This window comes from Squalius cephalus (assembly GCF_949319135.1).
Source record: "Squalius cephalus genome assembly, chromosome: 25".
Lineage (NCBI taxonomy): Eukaryota > Metazoa > Chordata > Actinopteri > Cypriniformes > Leuciscidae > Squalius > Squalius cephalus.
Window position 1 is genome coordinate 6,688,395 of NC_137146.1, and position 20,096 is coordinate 6,708,490.

The 20,096-nt window shown below is 37.3% G+C and overlaps 1 protein-coding gene across 2 annotated transcripts in view; it reads left to right on the plus strand.

The window, feature by feature from the left end:
- The window catches only part of mmp16a (matrix metallopeptidase 16a (membrane-inserted)), a 63,502-nt gene that overhangs the window by 23,557 nt on the left and 19,849 nt on the right, over positions 1–20,096 (plus strand). The window contains exons 3-6 of one of the 2 annotated variants that reach the window (XM_079862384.1): positions 4–152; positions 852–866; positions 1,367–1,489; positions 5,917–6,221. In XM_079862384.1, the coding sequence (XP_079718510.1) occupies positions 4–152; positions 852–866; positions 1,367–1,489; positions 5,917–6,221 (592 nt within the window). The remainder of the gene's footprint in view (positions 1–3; positions 153–851; positions 867–1,366; positions 1,490–5,916; positions 6,222–20,096) is intronic. The other variant, XM_079862385.1, reaches the window with a different exon arrangement.

Below are 20,096 nucleotides of genomic sequence, written 5' to 3' on the forward strand. Positions count from 1 at the left end.
AAGGCTTGGCTGCAGAGGTATGGCTACCTCCCTCCCACAGACCCCAGAATGTCCGTCCTGCGGTCAGATCAGACCATGCAGTCTGCTATCGCTGCCATGCAGCGTCTCTACGGCCTTAATGTCACCGGTGAACTGGATAAGAACACCATTAAGTGAGTAGCAGTTACACTCTCACTATAGCTCTCATATTGACTGATTCTGGGTCAGAAGTTTAAGATGATGTTGTTCTTCTCAGAGACTCTTTAACATGGCTGGCTGTGCACATTGCACAACAAAATGCCCATAAGTGCCCTTAAGGTGATTGACCCTGTTGAAAAGACCAGTAAAGATGGATGCCAGTTTGGTTACCAATCATGAGGTGTTTTTACCAGCAGTGGCGCTAGCAATACAGGTCATGGGTTCAATGCATGAACTAATACAATGAATGCAAAGTCTCTCTGGGTTAAAAACATCGACCAGATGCATACATTTAAATTTGAATATTAATTAACCTAATTTGATCATTTCGGTAGGGTAAGATGGGGAAATACCTGATTTAATTTCAGAAACGTCTTCGCAAACTGCTCAAAGCTCTAAAACACAACATGATAAATGTATTGATAATATAAAATGTATAGATCTGTATCTCCTGCTTACTGAATATGATGTACAGCAGTGATTCCCAACCAGGTGTATAAGACATTTTTCTAGTTTAGTGTTATTAAAAGGTACTTGAGCCTTTGTGATAAGACTGAGGAGCTTTATATGACTGAAAATGTTGGGAAACACTGTTGTACAACATCTGGCCGCTAGGATCATGGTGATTTCATAACTCTTATGTACTGTTTTGCTTCCTTTTTGCTTCGGCATAGTGATATCACCATAAGGTGAGGCTGATTCTTCTCTTGTGATTTGTTTTTATGCATTCAAAACCAAACTTGTCTCTGTCTCTCTCTCTCTCTCTCTCTCTCTCTCTCTCTCTCTCTCTCTCTCTCTCTCTCTCTCTCTCTCTCTCTCTCTCTCTCTGTGAACTCTATTGAAGTTGTTCTTAGCAAGATCAGAATGTGAGGAAGCTGATTTAGAGTATCATGAAATATATATTAGTGATAGTGGAAAGCATTCATTAGCTGATATTTGGCTTCTCTAGACATTGGTATTGGAATTGGATATTAAAAACAAGGTGGTCCTACTGCTACTAAATGCAAAAACACAAAGTAAGTTAATTATACCACAAATATAGTTTGACATGATGTATATAAACTTTAAATTTGAGACGTTATTCTGGAATGCTAATTCATCAAGGAACATTTTAGAGGCCCAGACAGGCTGAATGTCATGAGTGAGAAGCAATGCATTATTAATGAATCTACTTCTTTCTCTCTCTCAGCTGGATGAGGAAGCCAAGGTGTGGGGTGCCAGACCAGTTCGGTGGTGCCTCGAAATTTAGCGTCCGAAAAAGACGTTACGCCCTCACAGGGCAGAAGTGGCAACATAAACATATCACATACAGGTGAGTTACAAAAGCACACTTCCTCTGTGTGTGTGTGTGTGTGTGTGTGTGTGTGTGTGTGTGTGTGTGTGTGTGTGTGTGTGTGTGTGTGTGTGTGTGTGTGTGTGTGTGTGTGTGTGTGTGTGTGTGTGTGTGTGTGTGTGTGTGTGTGTGTGTGTGATATGAAATGCATTTATTGTTCTGAGTTTTCTGAAATAAATAAATAAATAAATAAATTCTTAATCAGTATTTTTGTCTCGTTTTCCAGTAAACATCTTTAAAACAAGATAAATTTACTTAAGGAGCAAAATTGCATAAGACCCTAAGACTTGATTTCAGAGAACGTTTTTCTTTTCTTTTAAGCTTAAATCTAACAACATTTTAGTGAGGGTTATGTTTAAATCCATTTGCCAATGGGGTAAGAAAAACACACTTAATTCTGAATATATTCTCTGAAAGCAAGTCTTAATATTTGATGTAATTTTGTTTATCAAGTATAAATGTGTCTTGTTTTAAGGATTTTTAAATGTGTTCACAGAAAAACGACACTAATACTGATTAAGAAAATGATTTTTGCCAGGCCAGCAGCAGTGCTGAGATAATTAGGCTGTCAGATTCTTCTCCCTCACCTCACTGTTCGCCTGCCAAACTCCCTTCACTCGTCCTAAATCACTCATCTCTTCCCCTCTCCCAGCTGGCCTCACTCCCTCTGAGTTTACAAACCTTTATTGGAATGACAGTAAAGGATCAAGTTTCACTAAATCATTCGAGCCAAATTATTTAAAGACTATATACATTATACACTACCAGGTTAAACTTTATTTAAAGGTGTCATTGTTACAATGTAATTTTACATTTAATTACTGAGTAATATTAATTAACAACATGTACTTACTATAGGGTTAGGGTAGGGTTGGGACTTGGTTGAGGGCTAGTTGTATGTAATTATGCATAATTTACTGTACATGTAACATATGTAACAAGGACACTATGAAATAAAGTGTTACCCACTACCATTTAAATGTTTGGGGTCAGTAAGATTACTATGAATGCTGTTCTTTTTAACTTTCTATTCATCAAAAAATTGTATCACAGTTTCCAGCACTGGTTTCAAATTTGAGAATTGTTTCTTGATCAGCATTTTAGAATGATTTCTGAAGGATCATGTGACACTGAAGACTGGAGGAATTATGCTGAAAATTCAGCTTTCATCATGATAATCAGAATCATGTATTGCATGTTTTGCCCTACATTGTTCTTAAATGACATCAACAACATTGTGATTTGTACAATATCGTTGTGAGATGTATTATTCTTACATGATGCTCTATAAAAATGTGATAATCCCACAGCTTATGTATGTATGACCTATATTCAAATATAACTGCATTACATTTGCCTCAAAATAATTTGCCTGAGTATTGCGTGGACGGGTTTGTGTGACGGACGCGAAAGAAAAAGTCCCCGAAAAGCAGACCAATACTCCTAGAACATAACAGATGTTTATCCACCTAAAAAAGTAGTCCCACCTGATAAGGATGTGTAACAGTGTAACAGCTCGAATAACAAACATTCTTACTGAATAATTCATGTAAGTGCTTTAACAAAAAACAAAAAAGCTGCATTTAAACTCTTCGGACCGCTTTTACTGTCAGCAAATTAATATAAAGGCGTTTTGTAAACTGATGGACACGAATAAATTACAAAAGACCGTACAGTGTACCAGCATACTTTGATATGATGTAAATCAAACAATATGGTCTACTGAGGAAGAGAGATTGAGAAAGAGAGAGAGAGATTATGATTATGTAATGGAATGCAGCTTGGTGGCTTTAGGCAGGAGTTTGTGTTTGTGTGTGTCTGTGTGTGCGCGCGTGTGTGTGTGTGTGTAGCCAGGCTGAGCAGATGGGTAGGCAGATGTTCCCTTCAGCACTCCCTGCTCTCTGTCTTGATCCAGACTGTACCACCCTTCACCTTCCCCCAACCCTGGATCATACCATGTGAACACGCACACACACGCGCACACACACACACACACACACACACACATACAGAGCCCTCTCCTCATACTATAACAAGCACAAATAGCATCACTGTGTGAGTGTGTGTGAGTGCGAGTGTGTGTGTGTGTGTGTGTGTGTGTGTGCTAATTGAGTTGGTCTCAAAGCAGTCTGTGTTCTCATAACCACTGACACACACAGTCGTTCACGTAACTGACATGGTTTCAGTATCGCCAGCAAAAGACTTGGAAGAACAAAGCGCAGTGTTGTGTATTCAGTGTCCAGGGGACTCTTTCGTGTGAGCCCTTGTGTTTACATGGGTTTAGACGGTATAATACCACAATTTGTGTAGTAACAGCATGTGTAAAGAACAACACTGTTGTTGCCTTTTGATTTGGCAGAAGCTCATCTGGGCTGGGTAGAATATTTTCAACACCAAACGAACACTTTAAGATATTTAGGATTCAGTATGAGTTCTGTGGACAGCTTTTGTGGCATAATGTTGATTATCACAGAAAATAGCTTGTAATTAAATGGTTGCAATAACACACTTTCATTGAATGTATATCAGGCCGGCATCTTTTTCAAAATATGACTAGATTTTTTACAAATATTTTATTAACATATTACTGGTATATGTTTTTTTTAATTTTTTTTTTTATTATTATTCAGTGGAAGCAAATCAAGCCAGTATATAATTTAAAAATATTAAAATGTTTTTTTTTTTTTTGTTTTTTTTTTTTTTATTACCATTTTTGTTAAAACACTGGCCTGACATTAACTGTGTTTACTTTGATCTATAAAGTCTAAATCTATAGAATTTACTAAATTGTCATTTTTAAATGTTTTTTTAATGTTTATATATATATATATATATACATTTTTTTATATATATATATATATATATATATATATATATATATATATATTTTTTTTTTTTTTTTAAACTGTCAAAACTTTCAAACAAGGCCTTCAAACAAACTGATTCTGAAAGGCACACAGCTCTGCGTTGTATAGAGGACAGTATCCTTGCTGTTCAGTTTTCCTAGTGGAAAGACTTCCTTCTGGTGGTGGTGTAGTCTAGTGGTTAAAGAGCTGGGCCAATAGCCAGACAGTTACAGGTTCAAACCCCAAAAGAGGTGATATATGAATTATAACCATTGTGCCCTTCTGACATACACTTAACCCCTACCTGACGTTATGATTTAACGCGGTTAGATTGTGGAAACGATTTCCACTGGCACTGTTCATCAACCAAGTGCTTTTTGGCATCCAAACCTGATGCAAATTTATGCACCTTTTCTCAGCGATTCTTTAACATCTACTGAATCAATTCTGTATGTAGCAGATGAGAAGCACCGCTGGAAGTTTTGTAAGACACCTCGCACTCCATACAGATAACAAGCTTCACGGCAACTGAGCTGAAAATCTAAGCCTGGAGAGGAAAAGAAATATATGAAGGGTCATGAAGTTCAAAGACAGGATTATGATTTCTGGGAAGTACAGCTGAGAAAGAAAAATACATGAACAGTGGAAGCCAGATGTTGATCTAATAGTTTGCTCTCACAGACAGAACAACTGTATGAGGATGATATCAAACCCCATCCTGCACCACCTGGAGGGAATGAGAGAGAAATAGAGATAGAGAGCTTAGGTTTCCCTGAGATATTATGTCTTGTAAATATTTTAAGAGGCACAGCTTTAATAGAGTTTAAATTCCTCAGCACATTTGAGAAAACAGCTGCTACTGAGTTGATAGAAAGTTAGAGATTAGAGTCAAAATCTGCTAAGGGCTAATTAAGTGTAACAAATCATTTAAAATTAAACAACATTTTATCAAACTTTGATAATTGCCTTCATTTTTTAAACAATACATTTACAATACAATACATTTGATAAAAATCACCTGTCAAGTTTATAATATGGCCTAAATTGGACGTCTGCAGGATTCATCTCAAGATCACACATTTAACAGTTCATTTATTGCTGAAATTATGGAAAAGGATCAGTCAAGAACTTAATTATTGAAAATATTCAAATCAGGAGTGCCAGAATTAGAATGTGTAGTTTGTGCATAAAAAATGTCCTTCAAAAACAACACGTTGAACTATGTTCACTAACCTGGTGAAGTTTTTCAATTGGATTGGCGTTTATTCTTTTTAGCATGCAGTGTGAAGCCTTTCACTCAGTTCCCTGATCATTCCGATTCAAATTCAGCGTGTGAAGAACAAATTTATGTTTTACATACATTATCGTCTTTGACAGACAGCATAATGAAGCCTCTAAGGCTGCCTTTTTCACCCTTTTCTCGAAAAGCTGTGGTCTTGTCAAAACATCTGGTAGTATGGGTTTCTATATACTTCACATTTATGTGCAACACAGAGTTATTTATTTGAGCATTGCATGTAAAATTCACACTTTCTGATTGCTGTCATCTAATCTTTCCAGCATAAAAAACGTCACGCCTAAAGTGGGAGCGGAGGAGACCCACAATGCCATTCGCCGGGCGTTCGACGTGTGGCAGAACGTCACGCCGCTGCGTTTCGAGGCAGTTCCCTATAGTGACCTGGAGCGCAACAAGAAAGATGTGGATATTACTATCATTTTCGCCTCAGGTTTCCATGGCGACAGCTCCCCTTTTGATGGAGAAGGGGGTTTCCTTGCACACGCCTACTTTCCTGGTCCAGGGATCGGAGGAGATACACACTTTGATTCGGATGAGCCCTGGACACTAGGGAACCCTAACCATGACGGTATGTAAACCTGTTTATATTGGCCGCGTATAAACCCAGCTTTATTGGAGAATAAATCCCAGTTCTCTCTCCATTAAAGCGAATAACTTTGTTGTCTTGCCCCTGCTTTTCTTGGCTGCACTAGAAAATCTTACAATATACGTACAATACATCTATTCTGGTCAGTTTACATTCCTTTAAAATGAAAAGCAACTGATATTTTGAGAGCATTTTGAGAACAACAAATCAGTAGATTTGAGTTTTACAAGTTTATATAATCAAGTAGTTTTGGAAGTTGTTTGAGGAACTTTGTATCAAGTAAACCAGATTTTCAGCAGTTTTATATTCTGCTTTTTATATTTTCTGTGAAAATATCAGTACTTATTACTTTTGGATAAATGTGACCCTGGACCACAAAACCAGTCACATGGGTCAATTTTTTGAAATTGAGATTTATACATCACATGAAAGCTGAATAAAAAAGCTTTCCATTGATGTATGGTTTGTTAGGATAGGGCAATATTTGGCTGATATACAACTATTTGAACATCTGGAATCTGAGGGTGCAAAAAAATCGAAACATTGAGAAAATTGCCTTTAAAGTTGTCCATTTATGTTCGCGATTGTGCTGCATTCACTCACAAAAATAAATGTTTTATATATTTATGGTAGGAAATTTGCAAAATATCTTCATGGAACATGATCTTTAATTAATATCCTAATGATTTTTGGCATAAAAGAAAAATCGATCATTTTGACCCATACAATGTATTGTTGGCTATTGCCACAAATATACCCGTGCTACTTGTGACTGGTTTTGTGATCCAGGGTCACAAGTGTTCTGCTATTTTTCCACACTGGTCTATTACAGTATTGTTGTTTCATTGATTTCAGATTTACCCGCCCCTAAACAACTCGTACAAACTAAAGCAAACTGTGGTTTCTGTACACACCGGTCAAATGGTCTCTTCCTGTCTAGGTGGGCATTTCTTGACCAGGATAAACTGCAGCATAGATCAGACACTAAGCCAAAGTCTGTCTCTGCAAGACCAGATTGTCTCTGACAAGTGTTGCCAGATCTCACTAGAAAAAATAACCAAAAAAAATAAGACAAAAAAAGCCCAAAGTAAGCGACTCAGTTCACCAAAATACACCACACATTTGTGTGGGTTGATGGTGTTAATTGTTGTGTGGGATAGTAACTATTTTTTCTATATCTCTGAACATTTTGGGGTCGAAAAACTAAATGCACTGAAAACCGTGACTTTAAAGAAAAAAGAACATAAAAGGTGCTTAAACTATGCAGACATGGCAACGGATTCTGACATCAAGTGTTCTGAATCAGAAAATATAATTTGTGCAGAATACATAGTGTGGGGGCAGAGCCAGAACGCTGTCAATCATTCGACAATTGAATCCATTACCTCAGATGTGTTATACTGCAATATTACTCATCAACTGTTCAACCAGAATTTTTTTATACCAATGAAACAGAGCAATAGTAAACTTGGCGTGCAACCCAATTCACAGTAGATATTTGGATATTTAATTTAACTAATCAATCAACGATACTATTGATCAGCATTACCAAACATGGACGTTCCATTAGAAACAAACATTGATGTATTGTTTTAATTTATTACTGTGAAGCTGCTTTGATACAACCTATGTTGTGAAAAGCGCTATATAAATAAACTTGACTTGACTTGACTTGACAGTAACAATGGTGTCCACACAACATGCTGCTATATCATGACCAGTTCTGAACCTTTTCTAACTAATAACACAGACCCAAACACGTTTCACATAATTCCAAAGCATTTGGACCCAAACTTATAGTCACAGCTCATCTAGCTGCAATGCATTGCAACACAACAACCAGCTAACCTTCCTTATCACATCAACATAGAGTCCATTTCCACATCAGATTAAACATTAAAAATGGTCATCGTGAGATAAAGTCATATTGTGACATAAAATAAGAAACAAAGTTATATTGTGAGATATAAAGTCACATTGCAACACTTATGAGATATAAAGTTGCAATTACGAAACAAAGTTACAATTAAGAGACATTGACTGAAATATAAAATATTGTGATATAAAGTCAAATTTTAGAATATAGGTCACAATTGTGAGATATAAAGTTAAAATTATGAGAAACAAAGTCACAACTGACAGATATAAAGTCAAGAGTTGTGAGATCTAAACTTTATGCGCCAGAGAATCAAGCGTGCTTCCATCTTTAGAATTTTGTGTTTTTGCGGTAGCTCTGTATATTTCTATGGCATCGCTGTCGAAGAGTTATTAGCTGGTGAAGTGGATTTGCTTTTTGTAGAGCTAGTTAAAGTTATCATGAACATTGTAATGTTTGAAGTGGATGTCATAACTGATGTACAGTAAGTAGACCGGGAACATTTTTAAACTGGCGGTTCATTCATAAATCTGTAAGATCTTACCTTCATACTGTGGAAATACAAACCGGAAGAGAGAACGGAATGAGCGCGGCGCTGAAAAGGGGCGTGGCTACATAAGATCTATAAAGTTTTAAGATATAAAGATGAAATTATGAGAAGCAAAGTCACAACTGGCAGACATAAAGTCAGATTTTGAGATATAAATATCATTGTGAGATGGATAGTGAGATATAGTCACATTTTACCATATAAAATATTTTGTTGTGATGCAATTGTGAGATATAAAGTCAGATTTTAAGATATTTTGTGAAATATAAGTGACAATTACGAGAAATACAGTGGTAATTACAACATATAAAGTCACAATTTTATTATTCATTTTTTACCCTGAGGCAGAAACAAGCCTCCATACTTCAATATCCTCTCCTTCAAATCTAGCTGCCCTCTCATCCCCCATTTCCCCTGCACTCATTCCTAGCTCTTCCTCTCTCTATTTTCTCTATTTTCTCCACTTGTCATCCTGCTGTTATAGGAACCCTTTAGGTATCTCTCTCTCTCATTCACCACATTTCAAATTGTTGCCATTTTTGCCATCTATCTTTATAATAGGCCTACTTGCATACACCCACAAAGCACATGGTCAAAGTGTGCCTCTGTCAAATCAATCCCCTGCCTGTTGCCGGGCACGATTGTTGTGTTTGTTTTTGTTGACGTGCAGTGAGGGACTACAGCTCTCAGAGGCCGACACTTCCACTCTCTGCTTGTGGACATCCTCTCTACCTCTCCACTGTCTTGTCAGAGAGTTCGGCTGTAAGTAGGTCAGCCAGTGTGTAAAAGTAGCAAGTGATGGGGATTTTGGGAGTATAATAAGGGGACACAGCTCACAAGATGTTTAGTCTGGGTTAGGGGGACAAACTACACAGAAAAATGCGAATTTCACCCGTGTGCGGTCGCTATTTTCAAATTCGTACCTTCTCTTTCAATTTTATCGCTTTGCTTGGTTTCAGAAGCAGACACAAGGAACATTACGAACTTTGTGTGTGTGTGTGTGTGTGTGTGTGTGTGTGTGTGTGTGTGTGTGTGTGTGAGAGGGAGAGCAGTTAGACCGCACAGCAGGAACAATCTCCTGTTCTTATTCTAGGCTGAGAGAAAGAGAGATTGTCTGTGAAGATTAAGATGAAATGCACAGAATGGAGCAATAAAACCATTTGTTTACTTGTACAACTGCAGCCAGTTTAGCACCAAAACTGTGAACTGATGAAGCTGTGTAGATTCTGCCCTTATGGGTGTCGTAGTGCAGTGGTTGAAGATCTGGGGTGGTAACCAAAAGGTTGGAGGTTCAAATCAGCATGCCAAGGTTTGATTGGCTAGCATGGTCCCATTAGCCTGCTAGTAGATGCCACAACTACATAATGCGGACATAAAGCATCTTTCTCCATTGACAACCATTCAAAGAGTCAAGTGTCACTATTATTATTGCTTATATTTTAAGTCGAGCTCAGTAGTTTTCAAACTTTTTAATGCCAGGGACACTCAAATATAATGATGGGATTATGATTTAATGAAGAGATCCTCTTCCTAAAATATAAAAGCATCTCTTTTCACACTGCGTGAGTAAAAATATTGATAGCTTTCTAATATTAATATAATATAAATGAAATGTTAAGTGTGGCATTATAAAGACAACATATTGTTAAATTTAAGTTGAAAGCATATCTTGTTGTTAGACAACACTATTAATGTTAGATGTATAAACCTGAAAAAAAATATTTAATTCGACTGTATTTATAATTTTCATAATTTCAAATATTTAAAAAAATTATTGCAATTTAAAACATGAATTTATTAATATACCATAACATGTTAATTAAATAAAACATTTTGTATTTTTTTAGTCGATGGCATTAAGTTTGGCAGAAATCTATTGTAAGAAAAGAATCTGTAAAAATAATAAAAAATTACGAGTACCTTTTCCGTTAAGTTTACGGACATTCCCGTCAACCCTAAAACACAACAAAATAAAGTGCATAATTCAAAATATTGTAAAATACCTGTGAAAAATCAATACAGAAAATTCCTTCATATCAGCACAGTACATTGTGCCATATTTTTACAGACAGTACCGGTAGTTTTATATCTAACATCTAATTCAAATCAGCCAGTATGTAACAAGAAAACCTACAATATTTCCAGCTGCCCATACAGGCACCATTATACTCTTGAAAAGATAAGCAGCAAATGTTTTGTTTTTCACCAAAATGTCCCCGGGGAGAAGTCCACACAGCCGAACACGGATTCCGACGGATTCTGAAGTTTCCCGCACTCTTAAGTTGATGCGATAACATCGGCTACAGTGGAAAATATGGAACATTCATGTGGTTGCATTCATGCAGGAAATTAAAATTCCAGAGTGATATTTTCTCTCCCTCACCCAAATCAGGGTGAGACGGTGTCTGTGTGTAGGAAAAACAATCGAGAGTGAGGAATGCCCTGAATGTTTCCTGAATCAGGAGACATGCTTAAATAATTCAAGAATTTCACCTACATTTCTGATGAACACATTTAGTCAAATGCAAGAGCAGGCAGGAGTCGGAGCTCGTGGTAGAGCAGTGTGATGATGTTGGAGGAAGAGGAGGGAGGAACTGAACATCTGGAAAGCTGTGCAAAGAGCAAGCTCTGTTGGAAGAGAATAACTGGCCAGATAAGTGTGGATGATACAATAAATGCGCAGAGGAAGAGAAATATAATATATTGTTTATATATTGCATGTCCACATGGTGCAGTTGGCTATCAACATAGAGAAAGGTGTGTGTATGTGTGAATATTGATTACAGATGTGCAAAGTTACATATTTTCAAAATTGACCTGTCAGTAGCATAAGAAAACCCTAAATAATAGATAGATAGATAGATAGATAGATGGATGGATGGATGGATGGATGGATGGATGGATGGATGGATGGATGGATAGATAGATAGATAGATAGATAGATAGATGAAGACTGTATAATGATACTGAAAAAATCAGCTTTGAATAAATTATTATTTTAAAATATATTAAAATAAAAAGTTATTTTACGTTGTAATAATATTTCACAATATATTTTTGATCAAATAAATGCAGCTTTGGTGAGCATGAGCGCTTAAAAACATAAAAAAAAAAAATCTTACCAGCCACCAAAATTGTCAATGGTTGTGTATATTATATTTTTCTTTTCTTTTTTTTCCAAATAAGATAAACATAGACAGCATCAACATACTGTAATCAACAGATTGGCAGCAGTCAAAAATAAAATCAACAAGTTATTGCAGAAGATTCACAGTCCAATCGAAACCTGATAGATTCAACACATTATAGAAGTTAAATGTAAACGCGGTTTTATGTTGTCTTGTTGAAATCATTCCTGCATTCATGTTGTGTCAGAATTACTGTAATTATGGGATGACAACTCTGAGACTCTGTTCGCATCCTCAGACTCAGAAATTATTCATTTCTATGGCAACTCTTACAACGGCAAAACAGATGTATGCGCGGCTTTGTTCTCGAAGACATCAAAACGTAATCACATGAATTCACTTCTAAAAATGTTGAAGAATAGTGCAATATTGACTATACTTAAAACGATAGAAACATGACAAAGAAGTCGGCGCGTTAGTATAGTTCAGCAAAAACAAATGTTTTTACCAATTGGAACCTCGTAACTATGGAATTTCTGACATTGTGAATGCAGCATCTGTCATGTGACCAGTCTGTGATGTCATTGTTTACTCAAAAAAAATCATAGATTGCAGTTAAAGAGACTGTGTACACGGGACACACTTAATATAATACAGTATATGGCAGAATTAGCATTTATGAATAACCAATATGTGATTTGAATGGCCTGCAGACACTGCGTTGTACTGTATGTGATCCATATCCTGTGTGTGTAAGGAGAGCGACTCACGCTGCTACACACCAGGCCTGCTCTCAAAATAGGCTCTCACCCACCGACTGGAGCATTAGCATTCCATGTGGGTAACAGCAGCACCTTCCGCCGGCACAGCCTGCCTCTCTCTCTCTCTCCATCTCTCACTTTTTCCCTCTCTTCTCATTCAAAATTTGTCTCACACAGCATTGTGAGTGAGGCTTTGATAACCTGACGTGCGAGTGTTTAAAAACTGTCCTTAATCTCTCCTCACTCTTGCGTGTGTCTGTCTCAAGGCCACTTCCTCTGGATTCAGTACCAGCCTGTTTTAATTCATGCCTTGTTAGCTTGCTAAAGTCAAGGAGTCTTTAAGATACTGCCTTAGATACTGTCTTCCTTCTTATAAAGCAGTTTTATAGTGAATTTAGTGTAAAAGTGAGCTCATAAATGTGGATTCTCATTAAGCTGTATTGGAAATACTGCTATATGTAGATTGACACACACAAAAAAATAAAATAAATAGAGTCTAATAGTCTAATATAGTTTAAAATCGGACATCTGATCGCTTACAAAAGTATTGTAACTATTGCACACCTGTACTTAGCAAGCTGCATGTTTTGAGGTCACATTCATGTTGGTTCTCAGCACAAAAAAGTTTAATGAGTTGCGCACCAAACTTTAATGTTTCCATGATTTGGGGGGGGGGGGGATGATTTGGGGGGGAATGTAATCTAATTAAATTTTTTTATGATACAAATTGTGATTTAAAAGAAAAACAAAGATTGCTGTGAATGTTTGTAGTGCTGCACAATTTGGCCAAAATGTTGTGATTGTTTATGAACTATACTAATAGTAATAATAATTTAAAAAATATATTATTATTACTAAATAATATTAAACAAAACTATTGTAATATACTGCAAAATAAAAAATGGTATTTAAAACATAATATAATAATAGTATTTTTATTTTGCAGCACAATATAAAAAACGCAATACTAATATTTATGGCTGTCTTATTTTTTGCATTTTCATTAAATCGTTTTAAAATTTTGTTAAAAAACACAGGAACACATGTTGTGGTCCCAAATGCACATTATAGAGCTGGTAAGTCCCGCCCCCTCCGCTAACCCCACTGGACCTCTAGGTTGAAAAATCGTCAATGCAAGTGAATGGGAGAAAATAATTATTTTCTGGTCCCGTTTGAATTTTGCCATGAATGTGAACATATGTTGTCTGTGAATTTTTTATATAATTTTTCGTGTAAAGAATGCTACAATTTAGCTGGTAGAAGTTTGATATGGTTAGACTTTGTGTGAGAGCACTTTGTGGACTACAACTCCTCGCTACATCAGACGGGAATCTGAAGAAAGAACAGCCGATTCGGTTTGAATGGTGACATTTGGGTACAAAACACACAGGCATCTCGATCTGTCTCCATAGATTATCGCAGCATTAGCACCGTGATTTGACAAGTGGAGGGAAAATGTGTAATGGGGTGACGTCACATAGGCGACATGCAGTCTTTCTCTCGTTATGTCTTTTCCACAACTGCTAGCCAAAGAATCGTACAATATACTGTCAAACTCGTAACATGAAAAATTATATACAAAATTCACAGACAACATATGTTCACATTCATGGCACAATTCAAACGGGATCAGAAAATAATTATTTTCTCCCATTCACTTGCATTGACGATTTTTCAACCTAGAGGTCCACTTGGGGTTTTACGGATGGGCGGGACTTACCAGCTCTATAAGCGACCCAAACTTAGACCAGATGTAGAAATTGAATTTGTGTAGAGTAAACTTCACTATGAATCGAGCCGCTCTGAGAAACTCAAAACACTCGATCATGAGCTGCTCATGTGTAAAAGACATTGGCTCCGTCCGAAAGCTTAAAAATGCTTCCTTCGGAGGTGGCCTTCCAAGGAGGGAAGGCATCAAGGCACATCCAAATTCAATGTTAGCTTCTTGTCTCATGAGATTCCTTCATCTGATCGATTTTTGATGGCAGCATTGATATATCCTTCGATTCTTTTGATATCCCACAATCCTGTGCGTTCCATTCCGTGACAGTTGAGCTAAAAAATAAACACGGCGCCTGAAATGTGCTGTTTGTTATCAGTTTGGGTGTAAATGTACTTTTTTGGCCAGCGTTTTCACTTTTGATATTAAATATTCGCTTAGTTATCACCGAAGCTCTCTCTATTTAGCTTTAGATCGTTAAACCGTTACGCTGCCTCAGAAGTCTGTCCGAAATCAGTTTCATGAGGTACTTTCGTGCGCAAACGCTGCCTGCAAAGTCATTGCCAAGAGTCAGCTGCCTTAGTTTTCCGTGCAAATCGTGCATGTATTTATTTATTTAACCGCAGCCTTTGCGGTTTGATAATCATGCTAAGCCATATAGCGTTTTCTGTTTTATTTTGATCACACAGCGACTAATCGACTGAAGTTCTAGTTAGAAGTTTTAAAAATCCTTAACCATGAGCAAACTCTAAATATTCTACAACAGTACTGCGTTTTTGAGATGGTTTGTGTTCAAGGTCAGCATATATATTAGTAAGGATGAAGATCTGAATTTGAAACAGGAAAAGCGGCGGTAGAGCCAAAGTAAAGGCCGTAGGTCTAGTCTAGACGTGAGAACCGAACAAGAGGAAGAGAGGGGGTTTTGGACAGAGAGAAAGATGGCCGGGCAGCTGTTCTTTCCACAATGCTTCATCTGTTCATGGGCACCGGCTCATTTCTTCACACCCAAGAATGAACCTGAACCTGATCTCTCCTGGAATCAGCCACGGCTAACAAAAGAGCGCTAGGAATCTGAGTACTCAGCGTTCTCTTCGTCTCCCTCTTTCTAACAAAAGCCCTCTTGTTCTCAACTGTCCCATGTTTTTAATCACCACGCATGTTGAAATGAAGACTAAAAATGTTTGTCATCCATAATTATTATTTCAGAATGGATTCTTCTGATTTGCAGTTCAACTGTGTGCTTTATGACCTGTGTTGATGCTAACCGCTAAGGCCTACTGTTTTTACTGTAATGATCTGTTAGCATGGTGTTCTTAGCTGTGTCTGTTTATTGAGTATGAATCAGCAAGGGTCTGTTTGTGAGGTGCGTTAGCATTGTTAAGCGAGGGTTTGCTAGCAAACCGTAATGGATTGGGTTAGCAGAGAAGAGCATTAGACTTGTGTATTTGTAGGGTTTGCTAGCAGGGTGTAATGACTTGTGTTAGCAGGGTGTAAAGCAACAGAGTAGATTAGCATCAAATCACTGAGTACAAAACTAAAGTATTTCGGATGCAGTCTATACGTTTCACTCAAGAGTCGGTTGTTCACAAATCAAACAAACTTTTTGATTCTCTCAAATGCGTAGTGCTGTTTCACACAGTTTTGTTTATGATCTCCTTGTGACCGTGACGTTATAATAGATACTACCCAGAAGCTCTTTGCGCACTCAGAAGAAAGAAATCGTTGGGGAAAATCAAACATGGTTCACTTTAAAAGAGGGGAAAGGAATTTCTCCCAAAGAGACCAGTTAGGCCTTGGGCATTTACTGTTTTCTCTGAAATCCTGTTGACAACGCTGTAAGTGTGGGTCAGTACTGTAGCAGAAACAGATTTAAGATTATAAAGAGGAAGTCGGTATAGCAAATGGTAGATTAATGAAAAAGAGTTTTTGCTCTCTATTACCTGTGCTTTCTGTCTTTAGTTGAACAGGACGTTTGTCCCCCAGCAGAGAGGAAATCCGTATGGGATATAAAAAGGGTGTAACGTGCCCCAAGGGTATCCTGACTGATGTCTTTGTGTGCGTGTTTAGCTTTTCATTTAAAAGACGCCCGGTGCCTCAATGTCACAAACATCCACACGTTCGCACACATCTTGCCTTACTGAATTGCTCTCCGTTCCCCTGAGAAACGCTGAGTGATGTCATATCCTTTGAAGGCTAATGAATCCCTGAAAGTTCATCAAGCCGTTCGCTGTTATTAAAATAATTTCCTGGCAGTGAATGTGGCAGAAAGGCTTGTCAGTCATTCAGAGGTGTGGGATGATCCACTTCGACATTTCCCATCTCGTGTTTGGAATTAAGCGGATGGATCCATCATCTGTAATCAGAGCCCAGGTCTCTGGAGCCGCGTGTCTGTGTGTGTGTGTGTCTGTGTGTAGGAAGCTCATCATGCGGCTTAAAAAGGCATCGCTCATTTCGCAACAAGCGAAACTGACATTAGAAAGAAGGTGAGATGCAAAGAGAAAAGATTAGAAACATTTTACTAATTCCCTTTTGCATGATGGGATACATGTACATGAACCAATTGTTGTGTCTCTGTTCCACACAGAAGTGTACCATGGTGCTACCATGGACATCATACTATTATAATGCCATGTTTTTTTTGTTCACTCCCTTAGAAAAATGTACTATGGCAGTACTATGGTACAGAGATGGTAATACTATGGTACTTTGAAACATACTGTACCATGGTATATAAATTAATGTACCATGGTATTTATATGATTTTCCAAGGTACCTTTAAGGTCCATGGTCCTACTATGGTAAATAATAATAAAAAAATAATAGGATTGTACCTTGGTCATTTTTGAAGGGTTTACTGTGGTAAAATCATAGTATTATTTCAAGTACTTTTGCAGTACCTTAGAGTAACATGGTATATTAATATGGAACTCATTCAGTACCATGGTATATATCAATGTTCTGTGGTATTACCATGTTTTATTGGACATTTACCATTGTAATAACATGTTCTTTTAAGTAAATTAGAGTACCATATAAATACCACTGTTGTTAAATATGAATGCTAATCAGTCAGTAGTATGGTATACTGCATATCAAAGTGACATGATGCTTATTTTACCATGGTAAAACTAAATTATTCATTACCAAAAACCATCATTATTCAAATACCACGGTATACAAATATGGCAATTATTCAGTAACACACACACACACACACACACACACACACACACACACACACACACATATATATATATATATATATATATATATATATATATACACCATGGTATTACCATGGTATTGCCATGCTTTTTGGACATTTACCATGGTAAAACCATATTATTCTTTGAAGAACCATGCAAATAACATGGCAAATAAATAGGGTAATCATTCAGTACCATGGTATATATCAATGTTCTGTAGTATTACCATGTTACCATGCATTACCATGGTATTAAAATGTCATGTTCGTTTCCCGTTTTTGTTTCCCATCACTTTGCTTTTCTTCTCTTTTTGATGAGTGAACTTGCCTTTCAGCTGCCTGCTAATTAATCAGGGTCTCTGGTCTTACATAAGATATGTGATGGTTCAAACACAGCTGTTCCTGATTGAACTTCAGCAGGAGCATCTTGGGAGAACTGAGCCTGAGCTCGAGTCGGCTGATACTGTATGACACGCACACTTCACTCCACTCCACACATAACCAGATCTACCCCCCACTGGTTTATCCTTCTCTCTGTAGAGGGAGCAAAAATTCAAATACATTTTTATATTTTATGTAAAAAGCAGACTTCATGTGCTTTTGCAGTCCTGTGGACCACATGCTTGTTGTCTGCAAGTCAGTAGGGTGTCCCATTTGTCATTTTAGGCTTCCTAAGTGTGCTTGCGAGTGCCCTCAATACCTACTTTTGCAGAGCCCGCACTAAAGCGAGCTCCACAGCATACTAGTCAAAGTGGCATTACGTCACAAAATTGTAGACTCTGAGGAAAACCGTGAGGACTTGGGGTTCCATTTGGGACAGGGCCTTGCTATGTGGTTACACCCTGCCTTAAAGGGACAGTTCACCCAAATATTAAAATTCTGTCATCATTTATTCAACCTCATGTCATCCAAAACTCATAGGACTTTGTTTCTTTTGTGGATCACAGTTACGTTTATAGGGTATTTGTTTGTTTTGATTCACTGAAAAGAACTGGCTCATAAGAATCATTTGTTCATTTTGAGATATTTGTTTATTCATTTGTGAATCAAACTACAATGATTGCACTTTCTGATTTTGTTTCTGATTCAATAAAACAAACCAGCTCATAAGAGTAATTTAGTCACAAATCAAACTACACTGGCCTTGATGTGTGTTTTTGATTCACAAATTGACCGTCATTTGTCATTTGTTCAGGAATTATACTGGTCTTGCTATGTTTTTGATTCATATCTCTGTCTTACACTGTTTCCCATCCCCACCTCCCTATTTTTCTGTGGCGTGAGCATAAATAAACCACATTTTTATATTTTATGAGAAAAATATAGCTGGTTGCTGTTCTGAGAGCTGGCTCATAAGAATCATTTGTCAATTTTTATTCACAAAAAACTGCTAACGAGAGTCATTTGTTCGGTCTGATTTACACACACATAAAATGCTCGTAAAAGTTGTACATTTGTGAATACAAACTACACTGTTCACACTCTTTTTGAGTCATTAAAACAAATTGGCTGATAAGAGTAATTTGTACAAAAAATCAAACTACACTCGCCATGCTGTGTGCTTTTGATTCTCAAATGAACTCTTAACAAATATACCGGTCTTGCACTATGAATTTGCTACATTTCTCGATCCAGGTTTTACCTTTTATCCCTGTGGAGAGAGCATAAATAAACTAAATTTAAACATTTTGTGAAAAATTATTATGTTTAATCCAGTCATGTTTTGACAGTTTTGGGCTGGCCCAGGAGGTTGTTAGCATTTGAGTGGTTGTTAGCATGTTGCTATGTGGTTGCTGTGTGGATACACTCTGCCTTAAAGGGACAATCATCATTTTACTCACCTTCATGTCATTCAAAACCCATAGGACAGATTTATTTATTTATTAGAAAAGAGCTCACCCAAGTCTTTAGATGGCTCAAATTTCTTCTTAAAAGTCTAAGATCTGAAATGCCAATTACGTCCGTAGCATAAACAGTGAAGTTTTGAAGTCACAAAGTTTTGAAAAACTGATCGCTCTAATTTCAGACAGTTCAGTTTCAGTGCGGCCCAATTTTTATCATACTACAAAGTCTCTCTCGATTACATTCTTGCACACCCACCATCCCGTTACTCATAAATTCTTAATAACTCTTCTGTGTTATCTTTGAACAGTTTGTTTCCTTCTAAAATCCTACCAAACTAATATTTTCCTCTGATAACAGAAATGTAACTGGTCTCGTGTGTTTTGTTCGCTCGGTAGCATTTGGTCAACTGTGTATTTTGGAGTGTTTTGCAGCCATCGGCTTTGATGCCGCCGAATTCTCCGGGGCAACGTTCCGTGCGCTGAAATAGACCGAAATATCCAGGAATGCAAAATGCATCATTTGATCTGCGTCTCCCGCGCCAAGCAGTTTAAATAAAACACAAGTTGACTGAATAAAAATGTGTCATATTCATTTGTGTCAGCAGATAAAAGACAGCGAGTCAGAACTGAAGGAGAAGAGAAAGGATTGACAGATGATGTGGCCATCATGGGTGTGCTGTTCTCGTTTTCCATCGGATAACATCTGCCTTGCTTTGGTGTTTGGACTGTTTTCTGGCCTGTGGCGTAAAGTCCCACTTCCAAAGCATCTTGGG